At 38.7% G+C, this 20,068-nt stretch overlaps 2 protein-coding genes across 2 annotated transcripts; one reads left to right on the top strand and one right to left on the bottom strand.

Annotated features, from left to right (window-relative positions):
* Positions 1 to 1,802: 1,802 nt before the first annotated feature.
* On the top strand, positions 1,803 to 9,700 carry LOC120565087 (serine/threonine-protein kinase NIM1). The gene is made up of 4 exons (XM_039810443.1): positions 1,803 to 1,885; positions 5,324 to 5,629; positions 6,442 to 6,710; positions 8,172 to 9,700. The coding sequence occupies exons 1-4, from the start codon at positions 1,864 to 1,866 to the stop codon at positions 8,922 to 8,924; spliced, it is 1,350 nt and encodes a 449-aa protein (XP_039666377.1). The 5' UTR covers positions 1,803 to 1,863; the 3' UTR covers positions 8,925 to 9,700.
* Positions 9,701 to 16,392: 6,692 nt separating this feature from the next.
* Positions 16,393 to 19,278, bottom strand: LOC120565086 (C-C motif chemokine 25-like). Its single transcript, XM_039810442.1, has 5 exons — positions 19,151 to 19,278; positions 18,629 to 18,715; positions 17,265 to 17,382; positions 16,928 to 17,039; positions 16,393 to 16,827 (listed from the first exon to the last, which is right to left on the bottom strand). The coding sequence occupies exons 2-4, from the start codon at positions 18,690 to 18,692 to the stop codon at positions 16,928 to 16,930; spliced, it is 294 nt and encodes a 97-aa protein (XP_039666376.1). The 5' UTR covers positions 18,693 to 18,715; positions 19,151 to 19,278; the 3' UTR covers positions 16,393 to 16,827.
* Positions 19,279 to 20,068: the final 790 nt, after the last annotated feature.

The raw sequence follows: 20,068 nt of genomic DNA, 5'->3' as shown, positions 1-20,068 counted from the left end.
TAGCTATGGGTAGCTACAAACCACGGATAGTTAGCTTCCTTTTCGCCTTATTTCGAGTATATTTACAGTTTGAATTTCGTCACGCCACTTACACAACATCTAACTATATGTCTAGACTAGCTAGGTGTTTCGTTAGCTGCGACTGTCCCTTCAATCCTAGCTACAAATCACGGATAGTTAGCTTCCTTTTCGGCGTAATTCAAGTATATTTACAGTTTGAATTTCGTCACGCCACGTATACAACATCTAACTAAATGTCTTATAAAGCTAACAACTGTGTCAGAAGTTAATGAATTTTTGTGAATTCCAGAGGAATTCTAAGAGGAGGCTAGCTAGCTAGCTAGCGCTCATTGATAGAGCTCCATCCAGCCGCAGGCTCTATCAATGAGACTCAAGGACAAGTGGCGTTTATTTCCCCAATCGTTTGTTTAAATAACTCAACACATTATAATTACACACATTAAAAGAGTAACTGGAACCTGTGGTAAGAGAATGCTGGCGTAACAAGCTCGCTGACCGCGCTTTCACTCACATACACCGGGCATTTAGCTAGCAGGAAGAGAGGAGTTGGAGGGCCTGGAGCTCTGTCAGAGCAGCGTTGTTTCGTAGTCCATTAGCCCAAAACTTTGCGCGGGTATGGAGTGCTGTGGGTTGCCAGCCGTGACTGAGCTCCATCTACCTCACAGCAGGCCGGGGTCTGTGAAGGAAGGCAGGCCAGGCGGCGAAGCAGCTACACAGGCAGCACCAGCCTCTGAACTCCGACACACAGTCGGACAAAATTTGCAATTAGACATCAATTTTCGTAAAACGGCCCATATTTGACCTCTACATAGTTGATTTCTCGCATAAAAAAGTCTCAGAAGTGAATTTAATGGTAAAATAGCATATGAACAATGTATACAATTTCTGAGATCTGCACGACCTAGATTCAGAAGACTAGCTGATCTCAGGTCAGTTGTGTAGCCTATGCAAATGTTGGGGCGTGACAAAGAGAAAGACTAGAGCCAAATGAGGAGGAGCCGCAATAGTTGACGTCAACTATTGGGCTCGTTGAGATTCGCCCGTTTTCAGAGGCAGTTTCAAATAGTGAGATTTGCAGAGAAAAGAGGTGTCAATGGGATTTAGAGGTTCTATGTATGTCCTAGTTACCCACTAAACTGTCATTATTCAACTATGACAAGGTAAAATCAGTTTTGCATTCTATCACCCCTTTAAACTCAAAGATGACAGAAGAAGAACAGGGCTCCAGTAAATCGTCCAGTTTGCTGTTTATGTACAAACTCAGGGTTCAAATTATTTCAACTTGAATTTTGAGATTTGAATTTGTGACCACTGAATAAAGAATATAACAAATATAATCAAATTCATCTTTTGAAATTGTAAATCAAGTCAATTCATATTTTAATTTCAAAGAAGTGAACTCAGAACCAATACATTCAGATAAATGGTTTTCAAATGAAAATATTTCTATAATAAGTAGTATTAAGTAATTAAAATACTTATGTCTCTTATTTTCTTCCACAGTAATGCCAAAGCTAATGCTAATGCTAAATGCTTCACTATATTCACCAGCCTGAGCACATATTCAACAGTTATATTCCAAATCATCAATTTACCATCATTCAAGGTAAATTGCTAAATAAAGAAGCAGTTTATCACCAGTTATTCAGTATGCAATCTAATACGAGGTGTGATTAGTAGTCTTTAAAAGAGTGTATGCAGCATTTCCATCGTTTTAGTCTATGTCAGATAACCCGCAGTCCACTAATACACTGTGTTAATAGGATTGTGAGGAGTGATTTAGTCCTCTGAGGCTTCCCTGACTTATATACGGTCACAGTCAGGGTAGCCCGAGGGACAGACATGAAGGATTTGCAGCTCCCAGGTAAATGTATCTGCTTCACTTTTCTAATATTTCTGTCTGCAGATTTGTAGAAACGTTTGCAGAAAATATTAAAATGTGGGTTCTACTTTCTAATAAGACACTCTTCATATAGGGTTTATAAGCTGTAATTCATGGCTTCATTAATGGCTAATAAATTATTTACTTGTGCTTTTAACTTTGGTGTTAAGCCAATAATAAACCCTTTGCTTGTGTTTGTCGTCCAGCATGACATATGCTTTGTCTAATAATTGACAAGTTAAAAGACTTTTTAGCTTATTAGAAAGTGAAAACCCATATTAGCATGAATTTATGGTTTACCAGTAATATACTGCATTGTTACCTAATAGAAAGGATAAACACCAGCCGGCGATATTCTTCATAACCTGGCAACCCAAAACTACTTCCTATTAATGGCTTCTAACCAATCTGTTAGGCATTAGTAAAATATGTCTTAACACTCACTAAAGCCAAAACATACTTACTTATAAGCCCTTTACAAAATGTGGCATATATTAGCCTTATTATTTTTATCCCATTCAAACTGAAAAATGGTTGGGTGGCTACTGAATGTACATCCATGTTTAGCCCTAAATTGTTTTATTCTTGGCAAGGCAATGTTATTTACATTTATAGCCTAATTCACTGCATGTAAATGTAAAGTGCTTTATGTTAAAATGCATACAGCAAGTAACGTGCAGAACACATTACAACAAATACAATACTAGAAATTGCAGCAGTAACTGAATTTAAGTAGTCTAATTTTGTCCATTTTGTATTGACTAGACAGACTAAAGTTTCTAAAAGAAGCTAGTAATCTTGGGCCCTTTAAGCCTAACAGGGGCTAAATTTAGCCCACAATGACCAGGAGGAGGTACAGTATTAGTTTATTATTTGTCCTCAATGACAAAATTAATTTCCATAGGAGGTGCATACAGCACAAACAAGTAAGACATACAAAAACTTTAAGAGGTTTCTTATTTATAGCTCGTATGGCTGTAGGAACAAAGCTCCTTTCTTTCACTAGTTTACACCTGCGTCCAGAAGGAAGGGGGTAGAGTAGAGTGTATGTTCTGGGTCATGTGCGATTGTGAGTGCTGTGGGGTTCAGGGATGAGGTGACACACTCTGATAAGTTGGAGGTAGGAATACCGATGGGTTTGCTGATTAAATGAGTCATCTTTAATAGCTTATTCTTATTGGTGATTTTAAGCTATGAAAAAAACACAAAATAGAAGAACTGGCTTGATAATAATATGGTGCACTGTAGATTTACAGAAGTTTAATGTCAGGTATCATTGTTATTAACCATTGGCTACTTAATTTAACTCAGTAACCCGTTTTTCCCGTGTTCTGTAATTTGAAGAGGTTATATTTGCTCTACAACAGGGATCTTCAACACGGGGGTCCGGGACCCCTAAGGGGTCCTCCGAGTCAATGCAAGGGGGCCTCATCCTAACGGTAGGGTACCACACAGCGAAACACCTCGCGAATTTCGGCCAGCGAAAGTTTGCCTCGGGGGCGTGGTCGCGAAAATGACACGCAAGACCGCAACATTTTTTTAAATGTCCCGGGCTGTCAGAAGACAGGGCGGTAAAAATGCACAGCAGCAAACCATCGGTAAAATTTTAGCTCATAAATGCTCTGGTAACCTGGCTATGTAGCCTAGCTGCCTTGCTATGCTTACAATGAAATGCAATGTCCAAACATGCTAGCGGTTGACCTGTCGGCTAGCTGAATCATTTTGAGTGTTTAAACTATCTACAGTGGTCTATTTGGTGGTGTGTTTGCCCTGTTTAAGTTCGTGTGATATAAACAACAATCCGTGTTGCTACAAGTGTCAATGTTCGCCAACAAAACATGTAATCAAACAAATGCACAAGTAGCCTAGCTAGCTAGCTGCCTGGCTAGGCTACAATGAAATCCAATGTCCGAACATGCTAGCGATTAGCCTGTCGGCTAGCTGAAAAGTTTGAGTGTTTAAACTAACATATATAGTGATCTATTTAGTGGTGTATGTGCCCTAACTAAGTTTGTGTGTCATATAAAACACAATTCATGTTGATGGAAGTACCAGTGTTCGTGTAGAAACATTTTAATCACATCAAAATTTTCATGATACGGCGCTGATAACCTCCGCCATCTTGGTCAGACTTTTTTTGTAACTCCCGCCTCCAAACACAAACACACGGACCTGATTGGTTCTCGAGTGGTCCTCATTTGAATAAAGTTAAACTTTCGTCAACTTTATTTCGCTCCCCTCGGCGATTCGCTATCATCTCGCTCAATCAGGGCGAATTTCGTCTCCATTCAACCTCAATGAGAGCAAAGCGAAATTTTGCTGTGTGGAAACCTACCGTAAGGATTCACTGTGCCACATGTATGTTTTAACATAAAAACATGATTTATAAAATCATGCCAACAATTATTAGGCTATTTTAATAGCTTAGTATTCTATCCATAAAAGATGTGTATAAAGGTTTTAGGCTAACCTACATGTTATTTTAGGCCCAGTTTAATATGCAACTTCATATTATACAACATATATAGTAGGGGGTCCCTGCTCCATCTTTCTTTCAGTTAAAGGGTCCTTGGCCTAAAAAACATTGAAGACCCCTGATCTACAAGACGCCCACACAGAGCTTAAGCCTTGACGGATAAACATTCTGACATCTGACCCTGTTGCTCATTTCTCTTTGTGTAATACTGAAACCTTAATCAAGAGTTTCCTGTGAAACAAAGAAACTGGATCATTCAAGTCATTTTTGGGAAAACGCTTTGGCCAATAAAAAGTGCTGAGACTTGAAAACTGTGTGCAAAGAATAAGAACGTGAACTAGAACAGAAAAAAACAGGAAAGGTCAACACATCCTGCTTTTGTCCATCATTAAAAAAAAGAAAGAAAAGCAAACATGTTAAAAATTATGATATCAGCATCTGTCTACACTTAGTCACAAAACAATAGCACCACAAAGGTGTTGGAAGTCTGCCAAATAAAATGCCAAAACTCCCCTTGCATCATGTCAGTTCATGCGTACACTGTATGTCTGAAACAAAAGGATAACAATCGTAAATATTTATATTTGCAAATTAACTTAACGTCTACATAATCAGTTATTATTTGCCTCGTAACAGACACCAACAACTTATAAACTAAGCACTCACTAAGATTAAACCAGGTTAGGATTGTTGTGAAAGAGGCCAAATGTTTTATCACATTTGTACCATGGTGGTCAATCTCATTACCAATGCTCCATAAATGGAAGAGTGTTGTGGAACAATCCCCATCATGTTTGTTCTGTGGTTCATATCCGATTATCTACTGGCTTGACCTCTGTGAGTTGACTCTGAAAGCAGTAACGAGCGCTCGGAGAACATAGTGACACAAAGCTCTTTCAAATTCTTTATTGTTTTCTTAAAAGTTTCTTAAATTTATTTTTAAGCCATCAAAGCACGCCTGTGGCCTAAGCAAAAAGTGAGCAAAAAATCCAAAGACGAGGCTCCAGTGGTGGAAACGACAGCCAAGAAGCCCCCGGCCTCCTCTGCCATGTGTGCCATCCCACAGCTTAGCGAAGCAGAGAGAACCAGGCAGTCGCCGTTTGAGAGGGTCGTCTATGACATGACCAACAATGAGAGGATCGTGAACGACCTGATGCTCGGTCGAAGAGTTGGCTTCTACGAGCTCCGTGGAGAGGTTGGGCAGGGAAATTTCTCCAGAGTCAGGTTGGGCATCCACGCCTTGACGAAAGGTCAGGAGTAAAATGTTGTTTATGTGTTTTTAACAATTCATACATTGCTTTTTTAAATCCATAAACAGCTGTTTTCTTGTAGCATCCAGCTAAATTCTCACCTCAACCTTGAAAAACTGTACATTGTTTGAAAGCACAAAGCTACAGAGCCCTGTGAATCTATCTGTTTAAAGAATTCTAAGCTCGTAAAGACTGACAATTGTTGCTTATGTTCTTACAGAAATAAATGCAAAACACAACAGTAAATATATATCAAGGAAAACTGTAGAAATAAAAAAATGTGCAAGGAAAAAAGGAAAATGTAAACCTGTTTTTGCATCAGTATCACTTAGATGACTGTAATCGTTTTGAAAGTAAACTCTAAAGAGTTACATTCATAATGAGTCTTTTATCCAACAGGAAGCACATTCCCTCCTGTCCTGTGGGCAGACTTTAGTCTTTTCTGTTATGTATACAGTAAGATGTTGTACATGAATAATTTGATGTTAACAATGCTCATGTCAGTAGACTGATCCCCTGAAAAAAACTTTCTTATCACCCCAGTCTTTCACCGACCCCTGCAGTCCATTCATTTTCTGTTGAAATGCCTTCATGAAAAGCCACATTTTTGTCATACCTTAAAATAATCCTGCAACAATCTTCTAATGAAATGAGATGCCAAAAATACATTTCTTTAGCCTTCTCTCATGTGCATGCAACAGTCTCGTGTTTAAATCTCTTAAGTATGCCTGTCCTTATTTTGACCTGTCATCTTGTTAGACCCTCTCTAAATCCATCACTGACATCTAATCCTCTCTCTTCTTCTGTCTCAGAGAGAGTTGCTATTAAAATTATTGACAAGCCACGCGTGGATAAGATGAGCCAGCCAATGACTTCCTCAGAGATCAGCTGCATGGAGAAGCTGTGCCACCCCAACATAGTGCGACTGTACGAGGTGATGGAGACCAGCAGGAAGCTGTATCTGGTGATGGAGTACGGCAGCAGTGGAGACCTGTTCTCCCGAATCACCACCAGGGGGAAGCTTGATGACCTGGAAACCAAGCTGGTCTTTGCACAAGTCATTTGTGCTGTTAAACACATGGTGAGCCTGTATGTCAGTCCTAGTCATCATCTACTGCACAGCGCTGTGCTCAGTCTGTGAGGTATTTAACATTCACATGATTGAGTCATTCAAAGTGAAAAAGTTAAATCGAAAGTGAATTTGAGGCCACGTTTAATTGTTTAAAGGCTCAATCTGTAAATGCTTTAACCATATTAATTTGCCTTCATTTTGATAGTGGCCAGTAGAGAGGTGACGGGAAATTAGGGGAGATGACATGCAACAAATGTTCATCAGATAGCCTTAAACCAGGGAAGTTGTGATCAGTGTTTTATAGACCAACAGAATGCCCCATAATTAAGGATTTGTATTTCAGAATGAAAACATTGAATCTAATGATAATAATAATAATCAGTACTGGAGGAAGTATACAGATCCTTTACTTCAGTAATAAAAATGTCAGTGCAATTGTGTAAAAATACTCCATTCAAAATCTTAATTTATCCATAAGTACAGAAGTATGTTCAGCAAAACATACTTGAATTATCAAAAGTAAATCTCATGCTGCAGAAAAATGCCCCCTGTGATATGTTAGCGTTGTATGTGACATTATTTGATCGTTAATAGTGATGCATCAATGTGTTGGCAACCTCAGTACCATTGAAACTGGTCAAAGTGGAGCTAGTTTTAACTAATTCATATACTGGTAGTTTAGTCCAACTTAGGTGTTGGACCCCTCCAAAAACTCACAACATAAATCTGAGGGGCCATGAGATAATAATTAAATGGGAGAAAACACAAAGTTCTTTCGTTCTTGGCTTTTTGCTTTTATTGTGAAATACAGTATTGGATCATTTTACCTCTTTCAGCCAAGAACAGTTGTTTATATAAATTATAAACCATCTGAGAAGTTTAGAGGGGAACTCTTTCTTTGGTGGAACTGCTGACAAGTCAAGCATCTGAAACATGGCAATAGGTTCCAACTATGTTTTACATGTTATGCTGATATGTATTTATATTTATATATTTACACCAAATCTCAATTTAAAAGTAACTAATAACAATAACTGTCAGATAAATATAGTGGCCTTAAAAGTACAAAATTAGTACTTAGTTACGTTCCACCATTGATAATAATAATAATAATAATAACAATAATTTCTAGAATGCTATTTTTACAGTGCTTTAAACATGTGACAAATACAAAAAATTATTTATTTTAAGATTATTTTTTAGCCATTTTAGACCTTTCTTTATATAGGACAGCTGAAGACATGAAAGGGGAGAGAGGGGGAATGACATGCAGCAAAGGGCCGCAGGGCGGAGTCGAACCTGTGGCCGCTGCGTCAAGGAGCAAACCTCTATATGTGGGCACCTGCTCTACCAATTGAGCTACCCAGGCGCCCTTTTCAGAGATTGTTAACACTTTCTTTCCCTGAAAGTAAATTTAAAATGTCACAACAGAACCCCTCCTGATTTTTCCCATTGATTGTATTATTTCAGCATGACAACAACATTGTCCACAGAGACCTTAAGGCGGAGAACATCTTCTACACCACTAGCTACTGCATCAAGGTTGGAGATTTTGGTTTCAGCACAGAGAGCGGCCCTAATGAGCTCCTCACCAACTTCTGTGGCTCACCACCATATGCTGCTCCTGAACTGTTTAAGGATAAAGGTTACATTGGACGCTATTCAGACACCTGGGCTTTAGGTATTCTCTTGTACTTCATGGTGACGGCCACTATGCCCTTTTATGGGGACAAACTGGGAAAGCTGAAGCGCTGCATCCTTCAGGGGGCCTTCAGTATCCCTCCTTATGTGCCCGAACCATGCCAGCTGGTCATTAAGGGCATGCTGCGGCCCGTGCCTGTTGATCGCTCGTCTCTCACAGAGATTACAAACAGTACTTGGCTGCAGGGGATTGAGTACCCTCGTCCGTATGTCTTTTTGCCCCTGTCCCCGGCACACTTTGCCCAGGCCAGCCAGGCTCTGTGTGTGGAGGAGCAGGAGGTGAAGAGTTTGCTGTCAGATCTGGGTATTGTGACAGTTCATTTCCAAAACAATCCCTGCTTAGACTGTAGGAGCCCGCTGACTGGGACCTACCGAATCCTTCTCCATCGGGTCCAGAAGAGGAGGTCGGTGGAGGCTGTGGGTTATTCAATGCTTCACCCTGGTGAGTACGGGAATCCGAAGAAGTGGTCCGTATTACCTGTGAACAAACACAATCCCTCGGCTGTCTGTGTTGTACTCTAATGAGAAATCACTGGACTTGACTTGCTTTAGTTGTGGTACTTTATCACATTCAAATGTGTCCACTTGCTCACTAACACTCCTTCGAATCAGTTCAGGCTCCCTAAATCGGTGAGGTGTCATGTTACATATTGAGAAATACTCAAGTTGTGTTGTGCAATACTGGACTGAAATGGCAAGCAAATGGAGGTTGAGGTCGAAGTCGGATGGTTCTTCTGTCCCACAGTGTAAGTCAATTATATTTTACGGACTAGGGCACCTCTTTTAGGTGATTAGTTAAGACTTTGTGTTCTGATTAGAACAAAAGCTTACTGACGCACACCCTTCATCAATCACTGTATGGCTATCAGCATCTTCCAATCCCTTTTAGACAGTGCATAAATCTACTGAACTAATCCAGGGCTACAGATAATCCTAAATCTTAAAATAGACACTGAGAACATGCATGGGTAACAGAAATTCTTATTACAAAATTAGGACCAACTGAGGCCAGAACAAAAGAGAAAAATTTAAAACCAGTCTGCAGCCAACTTAAATGTTTGTGTGTGTTTTGAACAACTGATGCCTAAAATGCCTTCATTTAATGTAGATATTTAATTAAATGTATTGTAAATATTATGCAATTTTTCAGATTGTCACAAAAAGTCTGGAGTGCACACATTATTCTACATTTTGCACAATTTGAATCTAATTTTGTAAATATCTATTTGAAGTATTGTGCTAATGTTTGCATATGTTTTAAGGCAATACTTTCATAAATGCTTCATGAAGCAGCTGGCCTTCCTGTGTCTTTTTCCTTAATACACATACACTGAATACAAGTCCCTCCTGCTTGGAAATTCTATTGGCTGACTAAACGCCACATTCAGCTGACAAACTGCATGTGATTGGTTCATAGACCCGTCAGTCAACACAATCTTGGATCCTGGGCGAATGGAGCGGAGTATTATTATTATTTTCATACATAACAATGACTAAATAGCCGTTGAGATGGATTTATCGCTTTGGAATTACTCGTACAAAGTCTCTGAAAAAGTCACTGTCTTCCCGGCTGGATTACTAAACTTCTGGAAGGGCTACAAAGACACCAAACATATTGCCTGAAAGCTGGCGCTAACGGCTTTGCGGAGGTTGCGGAGCAAAACAGAGATTTGTGATTTGATTTTTCGATTCATAATTAGGATTTATTTATGTTACAAATACACTGTAATTCCATGATGGATTAAAAACGCTTCTGGATGATCTACAAGTGTCAGAGGACCTCATTGAAACGGCAGATTTCAATGCTTCAGAAAAAAAGTCTCTACGCTGTATTGATCTGGAAATATTAAATTATACACAAAGTATGTGTTTCTCCTTTCACAGGAAACAGCGTCGACCTAGTAGGGTTAATGATTATAGCAATAAGTGAGACCATATTCCATATAACCAGAATAAAATTATTTTCAAACAATGATTTTAAACAGTTACTTCTCAAATCTCTTCATCTTTCCTTGCAGTAGGATACTATTATTGTCTTTTTCTGCTGCATACAAGACTCCAGCCAATATTTCAGCTGTTTACAAAGTGATTTCCACTGGAATCTTGAATTATTCCTTGCTTCCTTATAAGCCGTAAAGTTGAAAAAACACTTTGACGCTTCAGCCAGTTTGCAGGAACTGATTTTTGGAGCCATCTCAAGCACCTTCGGTAAAAGAGCTGAAACTGAATTACGAAGCATTCGTGTATTTGTGAATTCTTTAGAATTAATTAAACATAAAGCTGGTAGTTCTTTTGAGACTGTGACACTTCTAATCTGTCAAGTCAAACTTTGAAAACTCCAGTTCTTTCTCCACATAATGGCCCTTCACTTTCACTTCAACTTCACCACACTTGTGAATTCCCCTCGAGGGTACAACAGTCCCTGTTAGCCAGGCATCACTCTTTGCCTTTTACCGTCACCCTGCAATGTAGTGCCAATTCTGCCAGTCTGTGCACAGACCTGCTGTATTTTTGATGAGTGGTTGGCACTATGATAAGCATTATATTTTGCAATAAAGTGTTGGACCACCTTTTCACACAGGAATGTGTACACATTGTGTGGGCAGGAGCAAACAGAAATGAATTATCAAGGCCCCAACGAGTGCCAAGGAGGAGTCTTGACTTGCTGTTTATGTAGGAAACCTGTTCTTGCTTAATATCACTCCTGTGAAAAACACTGTTATCATTTATTGTCTTAACAGCGGGATGATCCTTTAAACTGATTAAGGAAGCAGTGAATAATGATCCTTGTGACAGTGAAGTGAAACAACCAGCAGTATCTGTCTGTAGCGTTTCAAAACAAATTTAAAAGGGAGTTGATACATCATGAGCTGAACTGATGCATTGTGGGACAGTAAGTTGTTTTAAACCAGAGTAAATAATTTACTTTGAGGTTGGTCTATATCCGCGACGTTGCACTTCCGGATTTGCTCCGATGCCGCAGGAAATTCCGCCGGATGCGTGTCTTTTCGCCGATTTCCGTTACCTTCCGCTTTCTTTGTGTTGGAATTTTAAACTCTATGGTAAAGGACTATGGTTAACTGCTCCTCAGATCTCTGCAGGGTAAATTGAGACAGCTAGCTAGACTATCTGTCCAATCTGAGTTTTCTCTCGCACGACTAAAACAACTTTTGAAAGTACACGTTCCACCAAAAGAAGTTCCTTCACCAAGCATTATATAAGACAATTGTGATTGGTTTTAAGGAAATGCCAATAAACCAGAGCACGTTTCTCTCCCGGAATCCCGGAATTCTGTGTGGACTTCTGTGTGCCAGACCCTCCTTCGCAGCACCTTGGAGGATGGTCTGGCAAAGCGAGACTACTTTGAGGTGATCGAAGGTGGGCGAGCATGACATGTCAATCAGGTTCATTAAACATAGAAATTTGCCTTTAGCTAAATATTTAAAGCCTGAAATGAGATCCTTAAATCAAAACAGATAATGATACCAATGATTTTAACATCACTTAAAGGTTTTTATTTACGAGGGAAGAATCACATTTTAATCAGTTCAAAATCTGATGTGTATTGTATCTTAACAACTCAGATAAATGCCACAGAAGATATTAAAGATCTCAATCTCAAAATATAACTAGAGATCTTCTTGGCATTGGATCACACCAGCAGTGATGCCAGATTGGGCCAGGAACGTAAACTTCTACTTCTACTACTTCTGGCGCCCCTGCTCGACGCTCGTACACCCGTCTACGAACTCTGCCTTCACTTTGATCTCAACTACAGACCAGGTTTAGTGGCTGCATCTTGCACAGTTGTGACTCCATCATGGTGACAAAATCTGTCCACAGACAGACATATAAACAACTAGCAAAGTACTCCAAACTGCCTCTCTGTGATAGTTCCTGCTACAGTACATGTCTCTAGGACCACATTTTGCCATGATGACAAACACAGACACACACACACACACACACACACACACACACACACACACACACACACACACACACACACACACACACACACACACACACACAGACTCACAAGGTGTCATGGCTTGTCATCTGACACAATGCTTTCTTTGATCCAGTAACAAACTTTAATTAAAATTAAAAAATGTGATTAGTGAAATTAGGTTTCAACAATAAAAAAAAACTCATATCTTCTCTTCTGCTTTTCTGTTCTTTATTTGTCTTTACCTTTCCTTACCCTCTGTGATTATCATAGGGACTCAAGTTAACCCCCAAAGCAAGTCAGCATTTGTTTGTTATGGCATTTGGCAGCTCCAGAGCAGCCTTGAGCTCTGGATGAAAGACAAATCTGTTCAGTTCATAAAAACACGGTTGAGATGGTTGCGAAACAGTAACCACTTTGCCCTATACGGACAATTTCCTTTTCAACAGCAGGAGAATACAACTTGGACTGGGATACTGTTCTGAACAAAATGCAAACATAAAAAGGGATTGGAGGTCTCTTATAATGGATTACATTCAGAGGTGTCAAAAGTATTCACATTCATTACTCAAGTAGAAGTACAGATACTAGGGTTTGAAAAGACTTCTGTAGAAGTTGAAGTATCAACTCAAGCTTTTTAATCAAGTAAAAGTGTAAAAGTACTGGTTCCAAAACTAAGTAAAAGTAACGTAAGGGGAAAAAATGCCATTAAGGACAAAAGCTTAGCCTGCCCCACAGGGGCCTAATAGTGCACTACCCCACCTCCACAAAAAAACATTTTTCTAAAGGCCATAATAACTATAATAATGTTATATTAAAATCATACCTGCAAACTCAGAAGGGCTGAAAAAGGTGACACATCTCTTCTGTGTTTTTCAGACAACGGTAGCTACAGTCTGGTGTTACAATCCTCTCCAGTGAAATACAGACACACTTTTACACCGTTTAGCTGTCAGCATTTTACTGTGTTTACTCCAGCTCCTAGCTAACGCTAGGCTAACGTTACCTGCTGCCAACTGTAGTGTTAACTAGCGTCCCGTGCGGCGATGTTTCAGTTCCCTCTAACGTCCGTTTTCGGAGTATCAGAGAGAAGCACAGTCATTTAAGTAGAACCTAACAAGGCACCGAAATCCGCGTTGCTATTCGGTCCGGTAGATAAGTAAGGGTTAATGCCCGACGAGGTGTCCATTGTCAGGTATTAATGGACGACGGCGAGGCGTGAACCGTCCGACGCGCAGTGCCGAAGTCCTTTAATACCTTACAATGGACACCTTGAAGGGCATTAACCCGCTTATACCATGGTCCCTTGCCAAATAACATATTTTTAAAACATTAGTTCATATTTTAATTAGTTTTACAATCGAAATCTAAAGTTTATTAGAGTTTCACTTTTAGCCAAAGTAGAGCAAGATGAATGTGTTGATTTAAGTCAGCAGTATTTGCACCACTAACTTTGGTCCTTTGTTTACATTCATCAATGCATGTCATTACAAAGGAATCATATCAAAGCTTTTACTAACCAATCTTCAGGGCTTCAGTTCACAGCAGTCCACATTCATTTTCTCACCACTTCTGAGCCTGAAAGGATGTCAAATAACTGATTAGTGTTTTTTTAATGCTTCATGGTTTAAAAAACAAGGACCACCATCAACACCAGCACTTTTTTGTTTTCTGTCACATTCTGGTTGCTTGTTCTGTACCGTGCCTACTGTATCAGAGACCTGAACTCGATCACTCTAACGCTAAAGTATGTAACTGAGTCTAATCCCGGCATTCATTTGGATCAATGCTGTGGAACTGAGACTCATATTCAGCGTGTTATCTGCAGAATCGAAGCCTGCTACACAACATTCCTTCAGCATTTAAAATCATAAACCGTGGAGTGAGTGTTGGGAAGGAAATTAGTCACATCTGTCCAGAATATTCCAACAAAAGACACCCTTACAACAAATGCCTGTTTTTAAATGGTTCGATAGGCTCAGTGCACAATCTGGAGACTTGTTGTCCTTTCCTTAAATGTCTATTTTCTGTTATCAAAGCAAACTTATGTATGACATTAAAATAAATCAGGTCTGAACAATTTTTGAGAGGTCAGTATTTCTAAATTCAGTACCAAATTGTGATTGTATTCAAACTTACTTGTGTTTTCACACCAAAAAAATGTACCCAAAAAGGCCAACATGCATTCTTAAGAAATGTTTGACTTTTGGAAATGCTGTTGATGTACACCATTGTCCCACAATGCAATACACAAAAGAAATGGAGGAGTTGCTCACAGCTGTAAGACATTAAAAGAAATGGAAGATGGATGGTGGTGAAACAGCTTCAGAAATACCTCAGGAAGTATAACATTTTTGGATAAACATTTTGCTGTCTGTTTATGAAGTATAATTGGCAGAATCTTGTGGTATGTTAAGTATATTGATTTAGTTGTAAACTAACTGCAAAAACATTATACTATGAGAATGGAACATAGTAAATTCTGCACAAAATTATTATTATTATGGACTTGGGACACAGCTTAATTTTTTAGCCATTTTTGTCCTTTATTGATAGTTTTTAGATGAGATATAAACAGGAAACAGAGCGATACGTGGATGACATGCAACAAAGGCCCCCGTGCAGCTGGATTCAAACCAAGGACATCGTGATGTCTTGAACTTGTTGATGAGGACATTTCACAATCCATTCATCTCGTTCTGGCAAATGAGTGGCATCTTTAATGACTGGTGAAACATTTTAAAGACTTAACCACAAACAGTTTCACTTCTTGACAAGGCTGGATTATCAAGTGGGGGAAAATGTGCAACTGCTCAATGCCCAGGGACCCCAAAAGCTCCAGGTTAACTGTGTGTCAGCTGGTTTTAATACTATGGTTACTTACTCAATATCAACTAGGTTTCAACCTTTTCATGTAATTGTGTGTCCTTTTCTTTTCTTGTTGAGGAGCACTGTGTCAAAATCTGATTCTAACCTTTAGTATTTTAGTTTATATTGCCCGCTGGTCAAACTGTGCCCGTACGACAGCAGACTCTTTATTTCAATAAAAACACAGGCTAATGAGAAAGCACTAACGAAGTGCAGGTCACAACCATGTCTAGGATTTTCAGAAATATAGGGGGATCAGTGAGCGGCCTCTCCCCAAATGGCATAGCCCTGGTCGGCCTATGACGTAAAGCCATCAAACACCTCTTTATTTCTTCGTCACGTTTGGAAGTCTATCGGTAACGTTAACAGACAGTGTGTGCGTCTAATGATGGAAAGCCAAAAAAGAAAAGGGAAAGCTAGCGCTGAGAAGGTCAGACTCAAAAGGAAAAAAAGGAATTGTGTTGCTGTGCTGTGTGTTGTTCATTCATTCACCATCCGAACATTCATCATTATCATGGTGGTTTGTTCAGAGTTATAATCGAATGCAGCAGATTTACCACAATATGAGCAATGGTTGTTTTCGTAGGGTAGAATATAATGAAGCTACCATCCATAGTGTGCTGTGTTCACTGTTCTTGATAGGAATTTGGAGGCAACAGTGGTCAAACTGAACCCTAATAATAACTTTAAATAAACTTTTAAATACATCTTTACACTAAAGAAGACTGTGGATTTTGTCCCATATCACTTGGAAGACTTATTGAAGGATCACTTTACAGCCAGTATGAACAAGAGGAATTCAATTTCATTGAACATATGGGAACCTGAGTATTGTTTTAAGACAGGCTTGATAAATTGTGAATTTATCCTTTATTCCAACCTTGTTGAATGGCTGAAAATCTAAATAGAGACTAGATTACTGTATTAACTTTCAAATCTATGACTTACCATCAGCGTTATTATCAAACTGATGAAAAACAGCGTTGCAGACCAACTGTCCAGAGAGCCAAGTTTTAAAGTGTTGAGGGATGGCTCATGTAGTCAATTATTGGTTCAAATGGAGCCTGCTCACATGGATATCCAGTAAACATGTCATCAGGGAGGAGTGGTGCAATCCCCAAAAAAAAAAAAGAAAAAATCATATCATAATAAAATATTATTAGAACACCAGAGTCTGGTTTGTATTGCCTTTATTTGATAAAGAAAGACACAAAGTACAAATATAATGCTGATATAAAAATATGGAAATCTGTGGTAAAAATAAAAAGAAAGGCTCAACTTATCCCCAAAGTGTTCACACAAACACACTGCAAATACATTTCAAAGCTGCGAAACAGTGGCTCATTCCTAGCAAGTGCTGCATATATCACAGAGAAAAGAACAGAATCATATAAATGAATTTTGCTATACTGGCTTATAACATTGAGGATATGGTATGTTCATGTTATAGTGAACCGTGTACATTTACATTCTCTGTCAGCACAGGAAATACCAACTCTACTGAAACATAATGCAAGTGGTTAAAGGTGATATATGATGCCTGACAGGGAGGTGAAACATCTGCTCTCCTCTCTCCCATTCTTCTCTTGTTTCTCTCCTTTAAGTGGTCTGCAGAGACAAAAGTTTGATGATGATTTACGCAGTCACTGAGTTTCATTGTACGGCATTAAATTATGTTATTGTGAGAGTGTGTTGTGTAACATTTTACCTAATTCTGCATCCTCCTATCCAAAGTCTCAATCAGCTCCTGGACCCAACGGTCATTTGGATTAGCACAAACAGTCCGCGGTTTTTTACGTGACGGCTTCTTCATCAGAAACCTGCACATGTCAGTATTATTATTTAAAATTATCAAGCTTACTGCACAGGTTTTATATGCAAAGACACCAGTCATTTAAAAGTGCTGCTCTAAGCTTGGATCAATCACATCCAGTAAGCTGGTCGTTTCTTTTTCCATTGGTCTTTGCCAAATTCTTTTAGTGGGAAGTTTTAACAATGTAGGAAAACAAAAGGCTTGCTAAGAGCCAACTAAATAAGTTACTTACACAACAGCGCTGGTGTTGCAATCGCCATCTGTTTCCTGTATCCTGTAACTTTCAATGTTTCTCTTTGCCTTTTGTTTCATCTCTACAACATGGCCGAGACAGCAGTTGCCAAACGAGCCTGGAGAGAGAGATAAAGTTACCGAGGGTTAGAGAGAGATAAACTGCCTCACTTAAAAATGTCACTCAAATTAAGCAATTATTCAATTTGTATACTCTAGTTAGAGTCCAAAGAGAAAACAATACAGCTCAATTTTAACATTGATAAGTTTTTGTTTTTTTGTCTGTTTTTATTGGCACGCCTATAAACTATAAGGCTAATGAAAAAAAATTCTTGATATGATCTAAAATTTGTAATTTGTGTATTATTAAACATAATATTAATTAAACATCATCATGCGTCAAACAAATCACATATTTAATTGAATGTCATGATATTATTATTTCTGTATCAAACAACTAAACAAAAGTGAAAGAAGTGAAATATGTGATTTCTTTAGCTCTCTCTCTTACTAACGCACACACACACACAGACTGTTCAAAGTCATTATAGTCCAAAAGTAGAAACATCAGGGTCATAGCTATGATTGAGGACATTGAGTCTGATCATATGGTCCTATCATCTAACCCTGTATACTTGCAACAAATCTGCATGTGCCCCTCCCCCTTTCTCCAATGCTCCAGGTCCGAATTATATTCCGTGATGATGCTACTGAAAAGCTAGTGAGCTATACGCTGCAGTGATCACACTGAAATCAGCTATAGGAATGTTGAAAAGTAGAGGAATGACAAATTCAATTTTTATGTATCAATAAAGAAACTGTCAGTTTTATTCCAATGTCCACACAACATGTCCACGATTTAAAATTCTCCATTTGTGCTGTAATTCACTGAGGGGAAATGTTTATGAAAATCAGCTATTTTACTTACAGTAATTGAAGTAATGTGTGTTGTTTTTACAGCTTACACTTTGGGATGAAGTGCTGTGACGAATGGTTTTGAGCAGAATAATTCACCTCATTGAAAGAGAGGATTTAGTACTAGTATAAAGGAATGTGGATTATGAAATACAGCTGCAGCCTTAATTCAACCAAATTTGGTGAAAGCGAGACTCCACATATTCTCCACAGTCATATACAGAACCAGGTCCATATTTAGAGTTTAGCTTACAATATAAAATGCTAAAACAGTTACTTGCACAATATCGAGCAAATATATATATATATATAATTATTTTATTATTATATATATTATTATTATTATTATATATATATATTTAAAGCACAGTTATATCTGCAAACTAATCCCAATTTGCTATTATAATATCATAGTTCTGATGTGAATCAAATCTGATCTGTTCCACTTACCTTGTGCAAGACTCAGGTACATGCAGGTGAGGATCAGAAGAAAGAAAAGCGCTTGGAACTTCATAGCTGTGTTTGCTGATGTTCTTGCTGCAAAGACACAAACAGTTTAAATCACAGAGCAGAGCAAAACAAAAAATTGGAAGCACAGCCTCCCACCCCCCTCTGCTTGTACATTTTGACCATGTTTGGCCAACATTTTACATGTTTTCCATCACAAACCCCTCCATCTGTGCTCTTGTGAAAGGTTATGTCTTTGATCCAGATTAAACCATTTTCAATTCTTGTCTGGTTTCCAGCTGTGTGCAGCTGTTTTATTTAATGCACTCTGAATGTTGTTTTACAGAACCCAAGGGATTTTTAGATAAATTGTGTCTGGATTCCCTCTCTGCACTTATCTCTGATATCTTATCAAACTCATTGCTTGGAACACATAACAACATGATTACAAACGGATTACAAAAGCACCACAAAAGAGTATCATGAGGGTTGAGATTTGTTTCATAAGCATGCAAAGAAACGTACCTCGTCACAGTCAGTATTTCACAAGATGTCCTGGGAGGTAAACCTTTTGTCCAGGACAGCTTGTAGTGGCTCTGTACTCTTATAGTGCACACATGAAATCTGCCCTCCCTCCTTCACCACACCTCCTCATGTCACCAATACTCCAACACACACACACACACACACACACACACACACAGACTGTTTAAAGTCATTACAGTCCCGAAGTAGAAACATCAGGGTCATAGCTATGATTGAGGACATTGAGTCTGATTCTATGGGGTACTATATAACCCTAAAAATATAATCCTATCATCAATAAAGACAGAGTATGAGAAAACCTGTTTAAAGACACATGTCAATACCACCCAAGTACCTTTGATGTAGTTACTGGACTACCACTGTCCACCACACTAGGATTTAAAGGGTTAGTTTGGATTTACCAAAGTCACACAATAACACAAACAAACTAATTGATCGACATAGTGGTAGACCAGCAACTTCCGTGTTCTGCGAGGTAAATTGACTGTTTTTGTCAAAGGAGTCTGAAGAGAGCATCTGCTTTAGTTCCACCTCGGAAAGGGCTGTCTGGCAGCAAAGTAAAGCAATGAGAATATTCAAAATATAATGTACTATTAAACTAATATTGATTTTTTTAGGTGGGCCTTTTTTTTAGGTTGCTAAAATATGTTTTGCTGCTGTCCCCATCCATGGGCAGTACATTGCATAGATTTCATACTCATGAAACACCATTTCAAAAAAATCAAAATTATCTTGCTGAGGAACATGAGAATAATGCTGCAACTGAGACAACATTGCAATTAAGTAAAATAAATATCAAAAGATACAGTATGTGCATATTTTATAGATTCAAGTTAGGTAAATGATATGGCCAGAAGTAGTTGGAAAGCCATGCACATTAATGTGTGTTTGTTTTAT

The sequence above is a fragment of the Perca fluviatilis genome, chromosome 9 (assembly GCF_010015445.1).
Source record: "Perca fluviatilis chromosome 9, GENO_Pfluv_1.0, whole genome shotgun sequence".
In the NCBI taxonomy this organism is placed as follows: domain Eukaryota; kingdom Metazoa; phylum Chordata; class Actinopteri; order Perciformes; family Percidae; genus Perca; species Perca fluviatilis.
This window is presented reverse-complemented; position numbering and strand designations above follow the sequence as displayed.

Excerpts from the sequence above, each read along its gene's own strand:
- LOC120565087 (XM_039810443.1), top strand. The coding sequence starts at position 1,864 with ATGAAGGATTTGCAGCTCCCAG. Across the intron at positions 5,630-6,441 it reads CATCCACGCCTTGACGAAAG|AGAGAGTTGCTATTAAAATT; the intron begins GTCAGGAGTAAA and ends CTTCTGTCTCAG. Across the intron at positions 6,711-8,171 it reads TTTGTGCTGTTAAACACATG|CATGACAACAACATTGTCCA; the intron begins GTGAGCCTGTAT and ends GTATTATTTCAG.
- LOC120565086 (XM_039810442.1), bottom strand. The coding sequence starts at position 18,692 with ATGAAGTTCCAAGCGCTTTTCTTTCTTCTGATCCTCACCTGCATGTAC. Across the intron at positions 17,383-18,628 it reads GTACCTGAGTCTTGCACAAG|GCTCGTTTGGCAACTGCTGT; the intron begins GTAAGTGGAACA and ends CTCTCTCTCCAG. Across the intron at positions 17,040-17,264 it reads TGCAACACCAGCGCTGTTGT|GTTTCTGATGAAGAAGCCGT; the intron begins GTAAGTAACTTA and ends TGACATGTGCAG.